Source organism: Sus scrofa, chromosome 3, assembly GCF_000003025.6.
Source record: "Sus scrofa isolate TJ Tabasco breed Duroc chromosome 3, Sscrofa11.1, whole genome shotgun sequence".
Taxonomy (NCBI): Eukaryota; Metazoa; Chordata; class Mammalia; order Artiodactyla; family Suidae; genus Sus; species Sus scrofa.
Genome location: NC_010445.4, coordinates 9,825,014 through 9,839,045, shown reverse-complemented (window position 1 = coordinate 9,839,045; position 14,032 = coordinate 9,825,014). Strand labels below are relative to the sequence as shown.

Here is a 14,032-nt window from a genome sequence, read left to right as displayed (position 1 = left end):
GCTCTGGCTTCCTCTCCACCCTCCAGCCGGGACGACGTTATTGGGAAGGTCTGCCTGACGAGGGACACCCTGGCCTCTCACCCTAAGGGTAAGGTCCCTGGGACAGCACCCGCTCCTGCGTCTCCTCCCCCGGCTTCCCTCCCTCTCCCCGCACTGGCCTGTGCAGCCCCCTGTGGGGACCGCATCCCCCTCCCCAGGGCAGAGAGGGGCTGCTGGTGGTGGGAACTGCAGGCAGAGGAAGGGGCCTCTTTTATGGGCCATTGCTGAGACGTGGGGAGCCCTCCTCCCAGTCTCACTGGGTCTGTACCCCAGGGGTCCCCTCAGCCTGGTCCCAGTGTCCTAAGTCGGAAGGGTCTGCCCAGAGCTGGGCTAGCCTGGAGAGCCCCTGATGGCTCTGGGGATGCTGGCGATGTTTGGAGGGGTCAGCCCTGCCCCAGGCTCGCCGTGTGACCTGCAGCAGGTGCTGCCTCCCCTGGGCTGAGTCCCATCTGCCAGTGAAGGTCCAGACCAGGAGCTCTTAGATGCCTCAGGCTGGCCCGAGCTCCGGCACTCGCAAGGAGCCACCCCGGCAAACACCTGCTCCTGTCTGTGAGGCCTGGGGGCGGGGGACTCTGCTGACTCACGGAGCCTCTTGGCCCCTGCCAGGCCAGAAGCCTCTCCTGCTGTGACCCCAGCCGGCCCCTCGGGGTCCAGGGACCCCTGTGATGCCATTCCCTTGTTGCTTCCCCGCCTGGGCTTAGGTCCTCCTCCCTGAGCAAGGGTCACTCTCCCCGTGTTTTCACATGGGGAAACTGAGGCAGAGGGACCGGTCCCAGCAGGGCTCAGGGGCAGGGCCACCACGTGCGGTTTGACACAATAGTGAAGGATCCGGGGGGTCCTGGACTTGGACTTCAATCCAGGCTTGTTTGGCTGCCGCTGTTCAGCTTCTGAACCCCAGTTTCCCCATCCGTCCCTGGGCACGGCGGCCCCTGCCTCAGGGGAGCTTGAGGGGATTCCGAGCAAGTTGTGGAGGGGCCCCTGGTGTCTGGCGGGACCAGGGGTGAAGGGCCAGGCCCCTGGCTGAGCCACGGCCCCTCAGGTTTCAGCGGGTGGGCGCATCTGATGGAGGTTGACCCGGACGAGGAGGTGCAGGGCGAAATCCACCTGCGGCTGGAGGTGGTGTCGGGGACCCGGGGCTGCCGGCTGCGCTGCTCGGTGCTGGAGGCCAGGTGAGCCGTGGGAGCCGGGCAGCCGGGCAGTGGGGCCCCCGGACACTAGAGCAACCCCCTGTGGATGCCGGGCCTCCTCTCCTCTTCCTTCCAGGAGAGCAGGCTCTGGGGCGTCACAGGGAGCCTGGCGCCAGGCGAGGCTGCGGAAGGAGGCGGGAGGGGGTTGGGGAGGTGTCTCCGATCTGATGGCGTTTCCCAGGTGACCCCACTCAGGAGGGTGTGTTTCTTAGGGGAATGGATGACGTTCTAATGCTGGATATCTAGGCGCCCTAGAGCAGTGGGGGTAACGGATGCAGGGGACCCTGAACCCTGATCATACAGCCCCAGGGCCAGGACTGGGTTTCCCTTGAGTTTAATTTCAATATGAACTGGTCCTCCGTGGGGTGGGGGGTGGTGAAAGGATTTGCTGAAAACCTCCAGATGGGGGGATTCCCGTTGTGGCTCAGCAGGTTACAAACCCAACTAGTATCCATGAGGAGGCAGGTTCGATCCCTGGCCTTGCTCAGTGGGTTAAGGATCTAGCGTTGCCATGAGCTGTGGTGTAGGTTGCAGACTTGGCTGGGATCTGGTGTTGCTGTGGCTGTGGTGTAGGCTGGCAGCTGCAGCTCCAATTTGACCCCTAGTCTGGGAACTTCCATATGCCCACAGGTGTGTACCTAAAAAACCAAAAAAAAAAAAAAAAAAAAAAAAAGAAGGAAAGAAAAGAAAACCTCCTGATGGGAGGGGTGGGGTTCTCCCCAGGAGGGAGTGTGACATGGATGGGAAGGTGAGCCTGTCACCTGGGACAGGGACCCACCCCCCAACCCCCACCAGGGTATTTTTAGCTGCAGGCTCCACTCCCTTCTGGGGCTGAGTGTGAGTCACACACTCCATGAGAAGCGCCTTCCTTTCTGGCTCCTGCCCACCTCCACCAGGTCCTTGCCTGCCTCTGGGGAGGGGTTGGCCCCCCCCGGCCTCAGTCTGCCACCCAGGAGGGACAGCAGCCAGCTGGCACCCGTGGAGGATGAGCTGCGGCGTGGCTGGCCGCTCTGGAAGGAAACTCTCCCTCCTGAAAATGAGGCCTGTGGCTCCCCGGGGTTTATTTTCTGTCCCAGGGCTGGACGTGAAGAGGCAGAGCCGGAGGGAAAGGGGGTGAACTTGGGCAGAGTTGGTCACACCCTCACGCTCTGTCATCCTCACGCGCCATCCTTCCCCTGCCCACCCACCGCCTCCTTCCGCAGCCTCGCCTGGCGCCAGGCTCCCTGTGACGCCCGCGCTCACACATGTGCACACACGCTCCCCAGCCCGCCGGGGACTCGGCGGCCCGGCCAGCCTGGCCTCTTCGCAAGTGCCTCGGCTGGGGGCGCAGTGACGAGCCCTCTGTTTGGCGTGTGAGGGGGTGTGTCCCCCACTGTCCTCGGCTCCAACCCCCACGAGGAGCTGCCTTTGTTGCAGAGGCAGAAGGAACATTTTCTCCTCATGTTTCTGGGCAGATTTTCAAGGCCACGCTCTGGAATTTTATTAGGCGGTTCCGAGGAGGAAAGAAAAGCGGTCATGGGAGGCATTAAATGGAAAAAACAGAAGAGAGCAGAAAATACTATTTACAGGGAATGGAAGTGGGGTGGGCTCCGTGGTTCTAACACAGACAGTTCAGAGCTGGGGGCACCGCGACCTCTGAAAAGGACCGTCTATGAAGAGCGGGCGGGATGATGGTCGGGGCTGCTCGCCGAGGCCCCCTTCAAGGAGGGGCTGGTGTGGGGACAGACCTTCGGGAAGAGGGTATCCTCTCCTCTGAACTGATGAGGACGCCGAGCTGGGAGAGGCGGCCCTTGCCCTGGGAACAGAGGACGGTGGGGGGAGGGGTGCCCATGGCCTTGCCCCCCCCACCTGCCAGAGGAGGTGCGGCAGCTGCCAAGGCACCAGGAGCCACGGAGGACCCTTCGCCTGGTGAGGGTCCATGGGGGCACCCACAGGGTGAACATGGTGGAAATCAGGGCCCAGAAACAGGAGAAGCACCGTCCACACCATACAGTGTGCCGTGGCCAGGGTGAGCCAGGCCTCCCCAGCCTGGTGTGGTCACCCCGCGGTGGTGGGGTGATAGCCCCAGCGCGGCTTGGTGACAAGCGGATGCTCTGCTGCCTCCCAGGGACCTCGCGCCCAAGGACCGGAACGGTGCCTCTGACCCCTTTGTCCGTGTGCGCTACAAGGGCCGGACGCACGAGACCTCGGTGAGGAGGCTGGGGGCCGCGGCAGGTAGGGAGGCTCTGGCGGGGCCGTCGCCGCCTCCCTCTTTCGCCATCACCTGGGAGGTCAGGCTGGCCCTGCAGTTTCAGGGAGGAGGCTCTGAAAAGCGGGGCGCCACTGGAGGGTACATAGTGAGTCCCCGCCCTTCTGGTGCCAACTGCCGCGGCCTTGGCCGCCGTTCACTCCTGGTGTGGATGCGCCGAGACAGCCCGCCTGGGGCTCATCCCCAAATTCCACAGCCGCCCATGCTGCTTTTCTCTCCGCTGGGAAACAGCCAGGTGGGGACTCGGCTTTGGCCTGGAGGGCGTCGAGACCTGGGTTCTCAGCGCTACCTGCTCCCATTTTGCTGTGTGGCCTTGGATGAGGGCTTCACCTTCTCTGGGCCTCGGTTTCCCCACTTGACACATGAGTAGGGGTTTGGAAAGGAAATTTTTACCTCTGCTCTTTAGGGGCCTCTGTCTGGACCCAGGAGGGGAAGCAGCATCGGGGCCCCTGCGGGGAAACCCAGGGAGGTGTGTGGGTGGCTCTGCCCGCGGCTGAGCCTGGGGAGCCCCTTGGAGTCAACCCTGCCCCCACCCACCCTTTCTGGGCAGATCGTGAAAAAGTCCTGCTACCCACGCTGGAACGAGACATTTGAGTTCGAGCTGGAGGAGGGGGCCGCGGAGGCGCTGTGCGTGGAGGCCTGGGACTGGGACCTTGTCAGCCGCAACGACTTTCTGGGCAAAGTGAGCACCCGCCCCTTCGGGCCGAGCCTGCCCAGCCTCCATGCCAGCCGTCCCCTCCCACAGAGGGGCGCCTGGGAGGCCAGCCACGGGTGCTCAGGGACCCTCGGAAGAGAGCCCCCCTCCAGAAAACAGTAGTTGCCAAGGAAGAGACCCGACGATCCCGGCCCCAGCGGGCCACCCCCATGCCTCTGCCCCGCCCCCAGGTGGTGGTCAACGTCCAGAGACTGCGCGCCGCCCAGCAGGAGGAGGGCTGGTTCCGGCTGCAGCCCGACCAGTCCAAGAGTCGCCAGCGGGGAGAGTGAGTGCCTGGGCCTTGGTGGCAGGGCTGGCGGCCTCTGGGCCCTGGGAGGCTGGGGCTTGGCTCTGGCAGGCAGGCAGGTGTGCTGGCCAGGGGTGGGTGATGCAGCCCCAGGTTCCTCCTGGCCCTGGCCCAGCGGGCCGGCGTCCTTCTCCATCTGGCTGCATCCGGCCTCTTCCCCGCCTCACAGTCCTGGACTCAGCCCTGTCCGCACAATGCAGTGCAGGCCTCCTGCTTCTGCCTTCTGGCAAATTCTAGAAAAAGCCTTCAGACCCTTTTCCTTTATTTAAGGGTTTCTCTGCAGACCTCAGATCAGAGTTCAGGTCCCCAGATTGAATCAGTGTCCCTGAGCCATGGCTCTGACTCTTCCCCCAGTTTTCTGGGGGTAGGGTTGCCAGATAAAATACAGGAAGTTTGGTAAAACTGAATTTCAAGTAAATGATGAATAATTTTTTAGTGTATGTCCATATGATATTTGAGACAAACATTAAAAATATTTAATTTGAGTTCCCATTGTGGCTCAGCGGGTAACGAACCTGACTAGTATTCCTGAGGATGCAGGTTCAATCCCTGGCCTCACTCAGTGGGTTAAGGATCTGGCATTGTCATGAGCTGCGGTGTAGGTTGCAGATGCGGCTCAGATCTGGCTTTGCTGTGACTGTGGTACAACTGTAGCTCTGATTCAACCCTAGCCTGGGAACTTCCATATGCCTCAGATGAGGCCCTAAAAAGAAAAAAAAAAAAATCATGTAACTGAGTATTTCGTATTTTTAATTTAGTAAATCTGGCAGCCCTAATAAGGAAGCCCTCTGGCCTCTTTGCCCACCACCCGGCCCGGAAATGGAGGACCCGCAGTGTCCCCACCTCAGCCGGGTCAGCTCTGGCTCTTTGCTGGGGCGCACACGTCCCCATCCCCGCCCTCAGCAGAGCAGGGGCAGGGCGGACCGTTGCGTCCAGCTCCAAGGCGGTTCCAGGGACCCAGCCCCAGCGGTCTCAACCAGCTTCTACTGTGTGTGAGGCCACGGGTTGCTTAGTGAGCGGAGCTGTGCTGGGCACGGGGGCCTTAGAGACCCTAAAGCCTCAGGCAGCAGCCTCCCCAGGAGGAATCAGAGCAGGGGAGCCTGGAAGTTGGGTCTCGCGTGCAGGTTGCTGAGCCTGTTGGAGCCTCAGGTCCCCCTGGCAGATCGTCCTGAGGTTTGGGGATTTGTTCCCATTTGAAACACAGACCTGCAGGCACTGTTGTCAGAGACTCAGGCCTGGGGAGCCCGACACGCACACATGGGTGAAGCTTGGGGTCCACGGGAGTCTAGAGGTGGCAGGGAGCCAGGCCTTGAAGGCAGATGAAGCTCCCTGAGGATGGAGGCCAGAAGGGCTTTCCAAACAGAGAGAACAGCTTGGGCAGAGGACAGGAGGGGAGGCGGTGCAGGAAACCGAGGGGAGAGCGTGCGTGGAGAGACCCACAGGGAGGACAGAGCCAGTGGGAATGGGGCGCGGCCCCGGGTGGCCTGGGTCCATGGTGGAGAGGTCACAGGCCGCCCATTCCAGGGGCAACCTGGGCTCCTTGCAGCTGGAGGTGCGGCTGCGGGATGAGATGGTGCTGCCCTCCGGCTGCTACCAGCCCCTGGTGCAGCTGCTGTGCCGTGAGGTGAAGCTGGGCACCCAGGTGAGGGGGCCCCTGGGGGAAGGTGGGCGGGTCCAGGGACAGCATGTGTGTCCTCCCTGTCCTTCTAAACCCACTCTGAAGAGCAAAACTCTGCGTTGTCAGGGCGGTGAGGAACCAGCCAGTGCCCAGGCCCCTCCGTCCCTTGGGAAAGCGCCCCGCACCCCATCCACCCCCATGGTCCTCTGCGGAGTGAAGGGTTGGGGTTCGCTTGTGCATCCTGCAGCCCTGCTTCTCCTTGTTCCCTCCTGCAGGGCCCAGGGCAGCTGATCCCACTCATAGAGGAGACGACAAGCACAGAGTGTCGCCAGGATGTGGCAAGCACGCTGCTCAGGCTCTTCCTGGGGCAGGGTCTGGCCAAGGACTTCCTGGACCTGCTCTTTCAGCTGGAGCTGGGCCGCACCAGTGAGGCCTGGGAAGAAGTGACTTGTGGAGGGCTTGGTGGGGCGGGAAGCCAGGAGCCAACGACTCCAGGGAGGCTGGGAGGGGAGAAATCCTGACATCCTCCTATAGGAGGCTCATGGGTCCAGTCAGGAGGAAGAAGGGTCTGGAGTTCTCTTGTGGTACAGGGACTGGGGATCCGGCGTTGTCGCTGCTGTGCCTTGGGTTTGATCCCTGGCCTGGGATGAACTTCCATGTGGCCAAAAAGAAGGAGGGAGGGAGTTCCTGTTGTGGCACAGTGGAAACAAACCCAACTAGTATCCATGAGGACACAGGTTCGATCCTGGCCTCGCTCAGTGGGTCAGAGAATCTGGTGTTGCTGTGGCTGTGGCTGTGGCTGTGGTGTAGGCTGGGAGCTACAGCTCTGATTGGACCCCTAGCCTGGGAACTTCCATGTGCCCTAAAAAGACAAAAAAAGGAGGAGGGGGAGTAGGGTCCAAAGCAAAGAGCAAGAGGCAGCGGTGGGACACTCGGTGGGGAGGTGCTGGGGAGGCTCGTTACTGAGTGGCCTGCGTAGCACTCCCAGCCCCAGGATCCTCCGTGCTCCTCTCCAAAGCCTTGTCCCTTTCCCAACCCCATACCCACTGGAACCTCTACTTGTAGGTGAGGCCAACACCTTGTTCCGGAGCAATTCTCTGGCCTCCAAGTCCATGGAGTCTTTTCTGAAGGTGAGGTTGCATGGTGTATTGTCTGTGTCTTATTTTTATTTAATTTATTTTATTTTTAAATGTGTTGGCCATGCCTGTGGCATGTGGGAGTTCCTAGGCCAGGGATCAAGCCCGCGCCACAGCTGTAACCAGAGTCATAGCAGTGACAATGCCAGATCCTTAACACGCCAAGCCACAAGGGCACTCCAGCACATTGTCTTTGGTTATAGATAAGGAGATAGAGGTTCAGAGAGGCCAAGAGACAGAGTTGCAACTTAAACTTGCATCTTCTGTCCTGTCTAGGGCCGTTGAAGGCTTACGAATTTCTTTTTCTTTCATTCATTCATTCAGTCTGTTGAGCCACCCTCTCCTTGTGTGCCTGGCTCCATCCTGGGTGGTTACAGCAGGCAATGGTGCACGGGGGTGGCTGGGAGGCCAGCTGCTAGGAGATGGCGGGCAGCTGGAGCTGAGAGACGGGACCAATGCGGCTCGCGGTGGCCCCCAGGTGGCTGGGATGCGGTATCTGCACGGCGTCCTGGGCCCCATCATTGACAGGGTATTTGAGGAGAAGAAGTACGTGGAACTGGATCCCAGCAAAGTAGAGGTCAAGGATGTAGGGTGAGGCCGGGGGTGACCCCTGAGGGCGCCGAGGGTGGGGAGGTCAGGCTCTTTCTGCACGCGTAAGTTTATGGCTTTCTGCTGGGTCTGCCTTTCATTTGTTCTCCCCACCTGTGCGTTGTCTCTGTGTCCCTGTCTCGGCTGATGTCTTTCTACGCCTGTGTCTCTGGGGCCCCTGCCCGAGTCGTGAGTGCAGGCGCTGACCTCGATCTTTCTGCGGGTCGGTTCTTGGACTCATTCAGGTGCTCCGGGCTGCACCGCCCGCAGACGGAGGCTGAGGTGCTGGAGCAGAGCGCGCAGACGTTGCGCGCCCACCTGGGGGCGCTGCTGAGCGCGCTGAGTCGCTCGGTTCGCTCCTGCCCCGCTGTGGTCCGCGCCACCTTCCGCCAGCTCTTCCGGCGCGTGCGCGAGCGCTTCCCCAGCGCCCAGGACGAGGTGCGCCCCCTGCCGGTGGGGCTGGGCGGAGGCGAGGAAGGGCTCGATGGTTAGAAGGGCTGGGCGGGAGCGGAGCGAGGTCATGGGGAGCGGGGAGGACAGCGCCAAAGGGAAGCGGGCTCTCAGAGCCCAGGCTCAGCCCCCTACTGCCCCATGCGCTTCCAGAACGTGCCCTTCATCGCTGTCACCAGCTTCCTGTGCCTGCGCTTCATCTCTCCTGCCATCATGGCGCCCAAGCTCTTCCACCTGCGCGAGCGGCACGCGGACGCCCGCACCAGCCGCACCCTGCTCCTGCTGGCCAAGGTCTGGGATTGTGGACACTGGCGGGATGCCCAGCTGGGTCTAGAACAGGGGTTTCTGCCTGGACTGCAGCGCGTTCCTCACTGGCTCCAGGAAAGCCTGTGGCAGGCCACGGACACTCTCACGTGGCACTGCCCTCCAGTTGACAAAGCTTTCTCACGGTCACCCAGTCTCCTGAGTAAGGGAGCAGAAGGAGGTGGCCCAAGGCTGCACAGCCTGTTAGGGTGAATTGGGGCTTTCTAACCCCCAGATGTGCTTACTCCCAGGCTGCGCCTGTCTGCCTGGCACCCGGCTCGGGCCGGGTACCCACTGGAGCAGAATCTGTTGTTAAGTCTGCAGAGGAAGGTTAATGGGCTGGGCGCAAGTGGTCTCGGCTACAAGTCCCTGAAAGGCCTCCTTTAGCCCCTGATTCTCAGTGAAGAGAAGAGTGGGTCGGTGATTAGAGCCTGGGTCGCCTCTGCCACCTTTTCTACAGGAGAACAGCACAGACTGAGCGTTGGGGGCTTGGGGCGGGGGGCGGTGAGCTGCAGTGGCCGGGCCTCTGACCCAGCAGAGCCTGGCGGTAACTGCTGATACCTCCAGGCCGTCCAGAACGTGGGCAACATGGACACGCCGGCTTCCAGGGCGAAAGAGGCTTGGATGGAACCGCTGCAGCCCACGGTGCGCCAGGGCGTGGCCCAGCTAAAGGACTTCATCGCCAAGCTGGTGGACATCCAGGAGAAAGAGGGTGAGCGCTTCCCGGTGTAGCCCCGCCCACAGCCGCCGAATCACATGGGCCCCGCCCCCTGCTCCACGGCTCCTCCCACCTTCTAGAGAAGCCTCTAGAAGCTTCACCCCACAGCCCGCTGTTGAAGTTGGCCCTGGCCCCGCCCTCTCCATCCCCCCTGCGGGGCTCACCTGTGCCCCCCTTCCCTGGCCGGCAGAGCTGGACCTGCAGCGATCCCTGAGCTTGCAGGCACCGCCAGTGAAAGAGGGGCCACTCTTCATCCACAGGACCAAGGGCAAGGGCCCTCTTATGTCCTCCTTCAAGAAGCTCCACTTCTCCCTCACCACGGAGGCCCTCAGCTTTGCCAAGACACCCAGCTCCAAGGTGGGTAAGGAAGGAGGAGGGCAAGGAGGGCCGCGAGAGGTCCCTGGAGGCCCCTCTCAGTTCCTTGGAGCCCATCCCAGGGTCCGCCGGGGTTAGAGGGAAAAACAGGCGGGTGCAGGCTTTTGGGGTCAGCCACGAGGTCACTTGAGACCAATGAGAAAGAAGTGCCACTGCCCAGGGGGCCTGGGGCAGGCAGCGGCTGCAGTGTCCAGCCCTGGCTTCGTGGTCAGGGGCATGAGTGAGGAGGGGCACTGAGGGGGCGCTTCTGGAGATCAGGGAACCGAGAGTGGCTGAGAAGCATCCTGGGTTCCAGCCCCATGTGCGCCTGGGGAAGGGCTTCAACTTCTTTGAGCCTCAGAATCTTGGTCTGTAAATTGGATACCACAGTCCGTCCTTAGCAGGTTGTTGACGATTAGTTGAGATGATTTTTCTAAGTGGCCAGAGCAGGGCCTGGCACAGAGCAGGATCTAGGCTGCTGGTATTAGCAAAGACACCGCGTCCCCTGAGCTGGCCTCTCGTGAGCACTTTCTCCCCAAAAGAGCTGAGCACGTACTTCCTGAAGGGACCCGTTGCCCCAGAGCTGGGCCATCCTGACCCCTCGTCAGCCAGGATCTGGGGGATGGTCTCCAGGGACGCCCAACCAGCTCTGTGCACTTTGGGGTGGGGACAGAGGGGGTGAAGGAGGTCAGGTGACTCCTCGGCCCAGGCCTCCTGCGTTCCAGCTTCTTTCATTGTGGGCAGGTGGCCGATCCTCAGGTCCCCTGGACAAAGCCTGGCTACCTGGCGGGCCTCCCTCATCCTACTCTGGGCCACTTTCTGTTCCTTGGCAGGGAGTTCTGTCCTCCTGTGTGCACATCCGTGAGTCCCCCTGTGCTGCAGCCCCCCATTTCTGCCTCCTCTCCAGCAGACACACCCCAGCACCAGCAGCACATGCCCCAAGCTGTCTCTTCTGTCCTTTGGGAAGCCCCAGCCCAGGACAGTTCAGACATGTGTCCCCAGGGCTCCCCTCCAGCTTTCCCCACTCCTCCCAGGAGATGGCACTGCCCCTCTCTGCTTCTTCCTGAGGCCAGCAGGGGTGGCAGGCTTGGGTGCCAGGCTAGGGAGTGTGGGTGTTACCTGAGGGCTACAGGGACCAGCCATTCCAGTGATGCAGGGCCCTGGTGAGTTCTGGCCAGAGAGCGTTCAAGAGGCAAGAACAGGAGTTCCCTTTGTGGCGCAGCCGAAACAAATCCAATTAGGAACCATGAGGTTGCAGGTTCAATCCTGGCCTTGCTCAGTGGGTTAAAGACCCGGCGTTGCTGTGAGCTATGGTGTGGGTTGAAGACATGGCTCGGATCTGGCGTTGCTGTGGCTGTGGTGTAGGCCTGCGGCTACAGCTCCAATTGGACCTTTAGCCTGGGAACCTCCATATGCCGCAGATGTGGCCCTAGAAAAGACAGAAAAAAAAAAAAAAAGTAAGAATAGGGTCTGGGTGCCGGTAGCATGGATTCGGCCTTAGCACGTTGGGGGCCTTTCAGGGACCTGGGTGTTTTAGATCCAGAGTGTCTCTTTGCCCCATTTGTAGCTCCTGAAGTTCGATGGTGGCAGGAGTTGGGGAGAAGCCAGGAGGTGGGATGTGACTTTTCCAGGCTGGGAGAATAAAGGCGAGTCAGGAAATTGAGGGCAAAGGGGCAGGGCCTGGTCCACAGCAGGCAGTGCTTCCAAACACGTTCCGGAACTCAGACCTCCTGGGACTGCTGGGAGGCCCGAGAGGCCGGGCGCTTGGCCACCAGCTGTTTGTGCTCTGTCCCAGCTGAGGTCACTCTCGGAGCCAGCTCCTGGAGCACAGGAGCTCTGGATCCCCTCTGTCAACCCCTGGCGCTGCTGAAGGGGAAACTGAGGCCCCGAGAGGGGAAGTGGGGTGACTCCGGTCAGGACCGTGAGCCTTCCTTCCTGTCCCGCTCAGAAAAGCACTCTCATCAAGCTCTCCAGCATCCGGGCAGTGGAAAAGGTGGAGGAGAAGAGTTTTGGCAGCTCCCACGTCCTGCAGGTCCTGTACACGGACGACTCGGGCCGGCTGCAGACCGCCTACCTGCAGGGCAAGGTGGGGGCCGCGTGAGGTGCTGCGGGAATGGCCCGGGAGGGCTGGAGGGAGGATGGAGCGAGTCACCCACCCCCTTGCCACCCTCCACCCCCACCCCCGTCAGGCACGGCAGGGGTGTGAGGTCTGGTATGAGTATGGCCTGGGTGTCCCCTGGGGTCTGGGTGGCCGGGAGGCCCTGCCTTGGCACCCACATGTAGGTCTGGGTGGGGTCCAGTGTGTGGACAGGTGCGTCCCCCTGGCTGGAAGCTTCACATCGTCTGTTTGCTGGAAACCGTATTTCTGAGCATGTGAGTTGGTGCCCGTGTGTGAGTGGGTATCTGCACATAACAACCCCACGTTTGTGCCAGTGTGCGGCCCTCGGTGCCTGCTCTCAGACTCCCCCCTCGTGTCTCCACGTCTTAGCCCGTTCACTCACTTGTTCGTTCATCTAGAAACTACTTATGGAGCACCCGCTGGGTTTCAGGCGCCATCCTAAGGGGTGGGGGTGCAAGGGCAGACAAGACAGATTCCTTGCCCACATGGAGTTTCTATCCCAGGGAAGAAGATGGAGCCATAAATAAGTATTTAAAGTGTCAAATGTGGAGTTCGCGTTGTGGCTCAGTGGGTTAAGAACCCGACATGGTGTCTGTGATGATGCAGGTTCGATCCCTGGCCTCACCCAGTGGGTTAAGGATTCGGCATTGCCGTGAGCTGTGGTGTAGGTCGCAGCCTTGGTTCAGATCCTCAGTGGGTTAAAGATCCGGCATTGCTGTGGCTGTGGCACAGGCCAGCGGGTGCAGCTCCAATTCCACCCCTGGCCTAGAAACTTCCATATGCCTCAGGTGCAGCTGTGAAAAAAAAAAAAAAAAAGTCCGTGGGAACCAGTGGAGACCGGGAGAGAGAGGGAAGGGACAAAAGGGTGTAGCATTTGAGCTGAGGGTCTTCTCTTGTTCCCCAGAGTGACTGTCCTGGACACAGGGTAGGACGTTACAGACCCATTCCAGAGGCCCCACCTCTGGGGATTCCCTGTTAGGTCAGAGTCTAGAGTCACAGGGAAGAAATGGTGACAGCAGGGCCACCACATATGGTCAGCAGGTTGTGGACTGCCCAAGGGCGTGGCCACGAGGGCATTGGCAGCTGAAATCCAGTCCATGCTCTGCTCACCAAGCCATGTGCCCAGGTGTGTGGGCTGCATCCGTCCAGGGAAAGGGCAGGCCTTCCTCTTCCACCCAAAGCGTCGAGCAGGGAGCAGGGACTGAGTCGTCCTGAGCAGCCTGGCCTATCTAAGGACGGAGGGCTTCCTGGAAGGGGCGACCTCTCATCAGTGCCCACCCCCCATGCCCTGCAGTGTGTAAACGAGCTGAACCAGTGGCTGTCTGCCCTGCGCAAGGTCAGCATCCACAACACCGGCCTGCTGGGCTCCTACCACCCTGGCATCTTCCGTGGAGACAAGTGGAGCTGCTGCCACCAGAGGGACAAGACAGGTGGGATGGAGGCCCAGGTCCCAGGGTGCCACATCCACCCCCGACAGGCCTCAGGCCCCTGGCTGCATGGGGGGCCCTGGAGCCCCGCCTCGCCGACCTGGCTGGGAGTCCCCTTGGGCACTAACCCGAGGCCAGCCAGGCCCCGAGGGTGTTCTGGGCAGAAAGGGCCCCATGATCAGGTGGTTTGGGAAATGGTACTTGGTGGTGTGATGCGTGTGGGCACCTCAGAGGCCCTGGAGGAGGCCTGAACATGGATCCGAATCCCATGTCCCGTGCCATTTAGCCTAGCCCTTCCCGGACGCCTTTGACAGGGAGCCCTTACCAGCTCAGGGACTGAGAACCAGTCTTACTGAACACCTGTCAGGGATTCCTTGCTGAGAGGGTTCAAGAGGGCCCCTGGGTCCACCCCTCCTGCACTGGCAGCCCAAGACTGGAGCTGTGAGGTGGGGGGACCCTGGGCCTTGGGCACTGGACAGATGGCAGAGAGGAGTGTCTTCTAGAACTTTCGGTGGTGATGGAAGGGGTATGTACTGGAGTTCCCATTGTGTCTCAGTGGTAACAAACCCGACTAGTATCCTTGAGGATGTGGGTTTGATCTTTGGCCTCGCTCAGTGGGTTAAAGGCCCGCTGTGGCTGTGCTGTGGCTGTGGTGTAGGCTGGCAGCTGGGGACCTTTAAAAAAAATAGAAAAGAAGGGGTGTGTACTGTGCCGTCTGGTACTGCGCGTGTGCCCGCAGCAGAAGTGGCTGTTGAGCATTTGTGATGTGGCTAGTGCAGTTGAGGAGCTGAGTTTAGGATTCATTTTAATTTGAAGTAGTTTTAACAGAAATAGTCTCCTGTGT

At 60.9% G+C, this 14,032-nt stretch overlaps 1 protein-coding gene across 13 annotated transcripts in view; it reads left to right on the top strand.

Annotated features, from left to right (window-relative positions):
- Positions 1 to 14,032, top strand: part of RASA4B (RAS p21 protein activator 4B) — a 29,765-nt gene that overhangs the window by 7,295 nt on the left and 8,438 nt on the right. For 10 of the 13 annotated variants that reach the window (XM_013995507.2, XM_013995503.2, XM_013995504.2 and 7 more), the window contains 15 exons: positions 27 to 88; positions 1,079 to 1,208; positions 3,334 to 3,415; positions 4,025 to 4,156; positions 4,360 to 4,454; positions 6,000 to 6,117; positions 6,369 to 6,519; positions 7,159 to 7,223; positions 7,708 to 7,820; positions 8,063 to 8,255; positions 8,421 to 8,558; positions 9,138 to 9,282; positions 9,479 to 9,645; positions 11,591 to 11,728; positions 13,056 to 13,191. In XM_013995507.2, coding sequence (XP_013850961.2) covers positions 27 to 88; positions 1,079 to 1,208; positions 3,334 to 3,415; positions 4,025 to 4,156; positions 4,360 to 4,454; positions 6,000 to 6,117; positions 6,369 to 6,519; positions 7,159 to 7,223; positions 7,708 to 7,820; positions 8,063 to 8,255; positions 8,421 to 8,558; positions 9,138 to 9,282; positions 9,479 to 9,645; positions 11,591 to 11,728; positions 13,056 to 13,191 — 1,865 coding nt within the window. Of the gene's footprint in view, positions 1 to 26; positions 89 to 1,078; positions 1,209 to 3,333; positions 3,416 to 4,024; positions 4,157 to 4,359; positions 4,455 to 5,999; positions 6,118 to 6,368; positions 6,520 to 7,158; positions 7,224 to 7,707; positions 7,821 to 8,062; positions 8,256 to 8,420; positions 8,559 to 9,137; positions 9,283 to 9,478; positions 9,646 to 10,386; positions 11,235 to 11,590; positions 11,729 to 11,942; positions 12,554 to 13,055; positions 13,192 to 14,032 lie in introns of those variants that run through there. The other 3 variants (XM_005661948.3, XM_005661949.3, XM_021086274.1) reach the window with 3 other exon arrangements.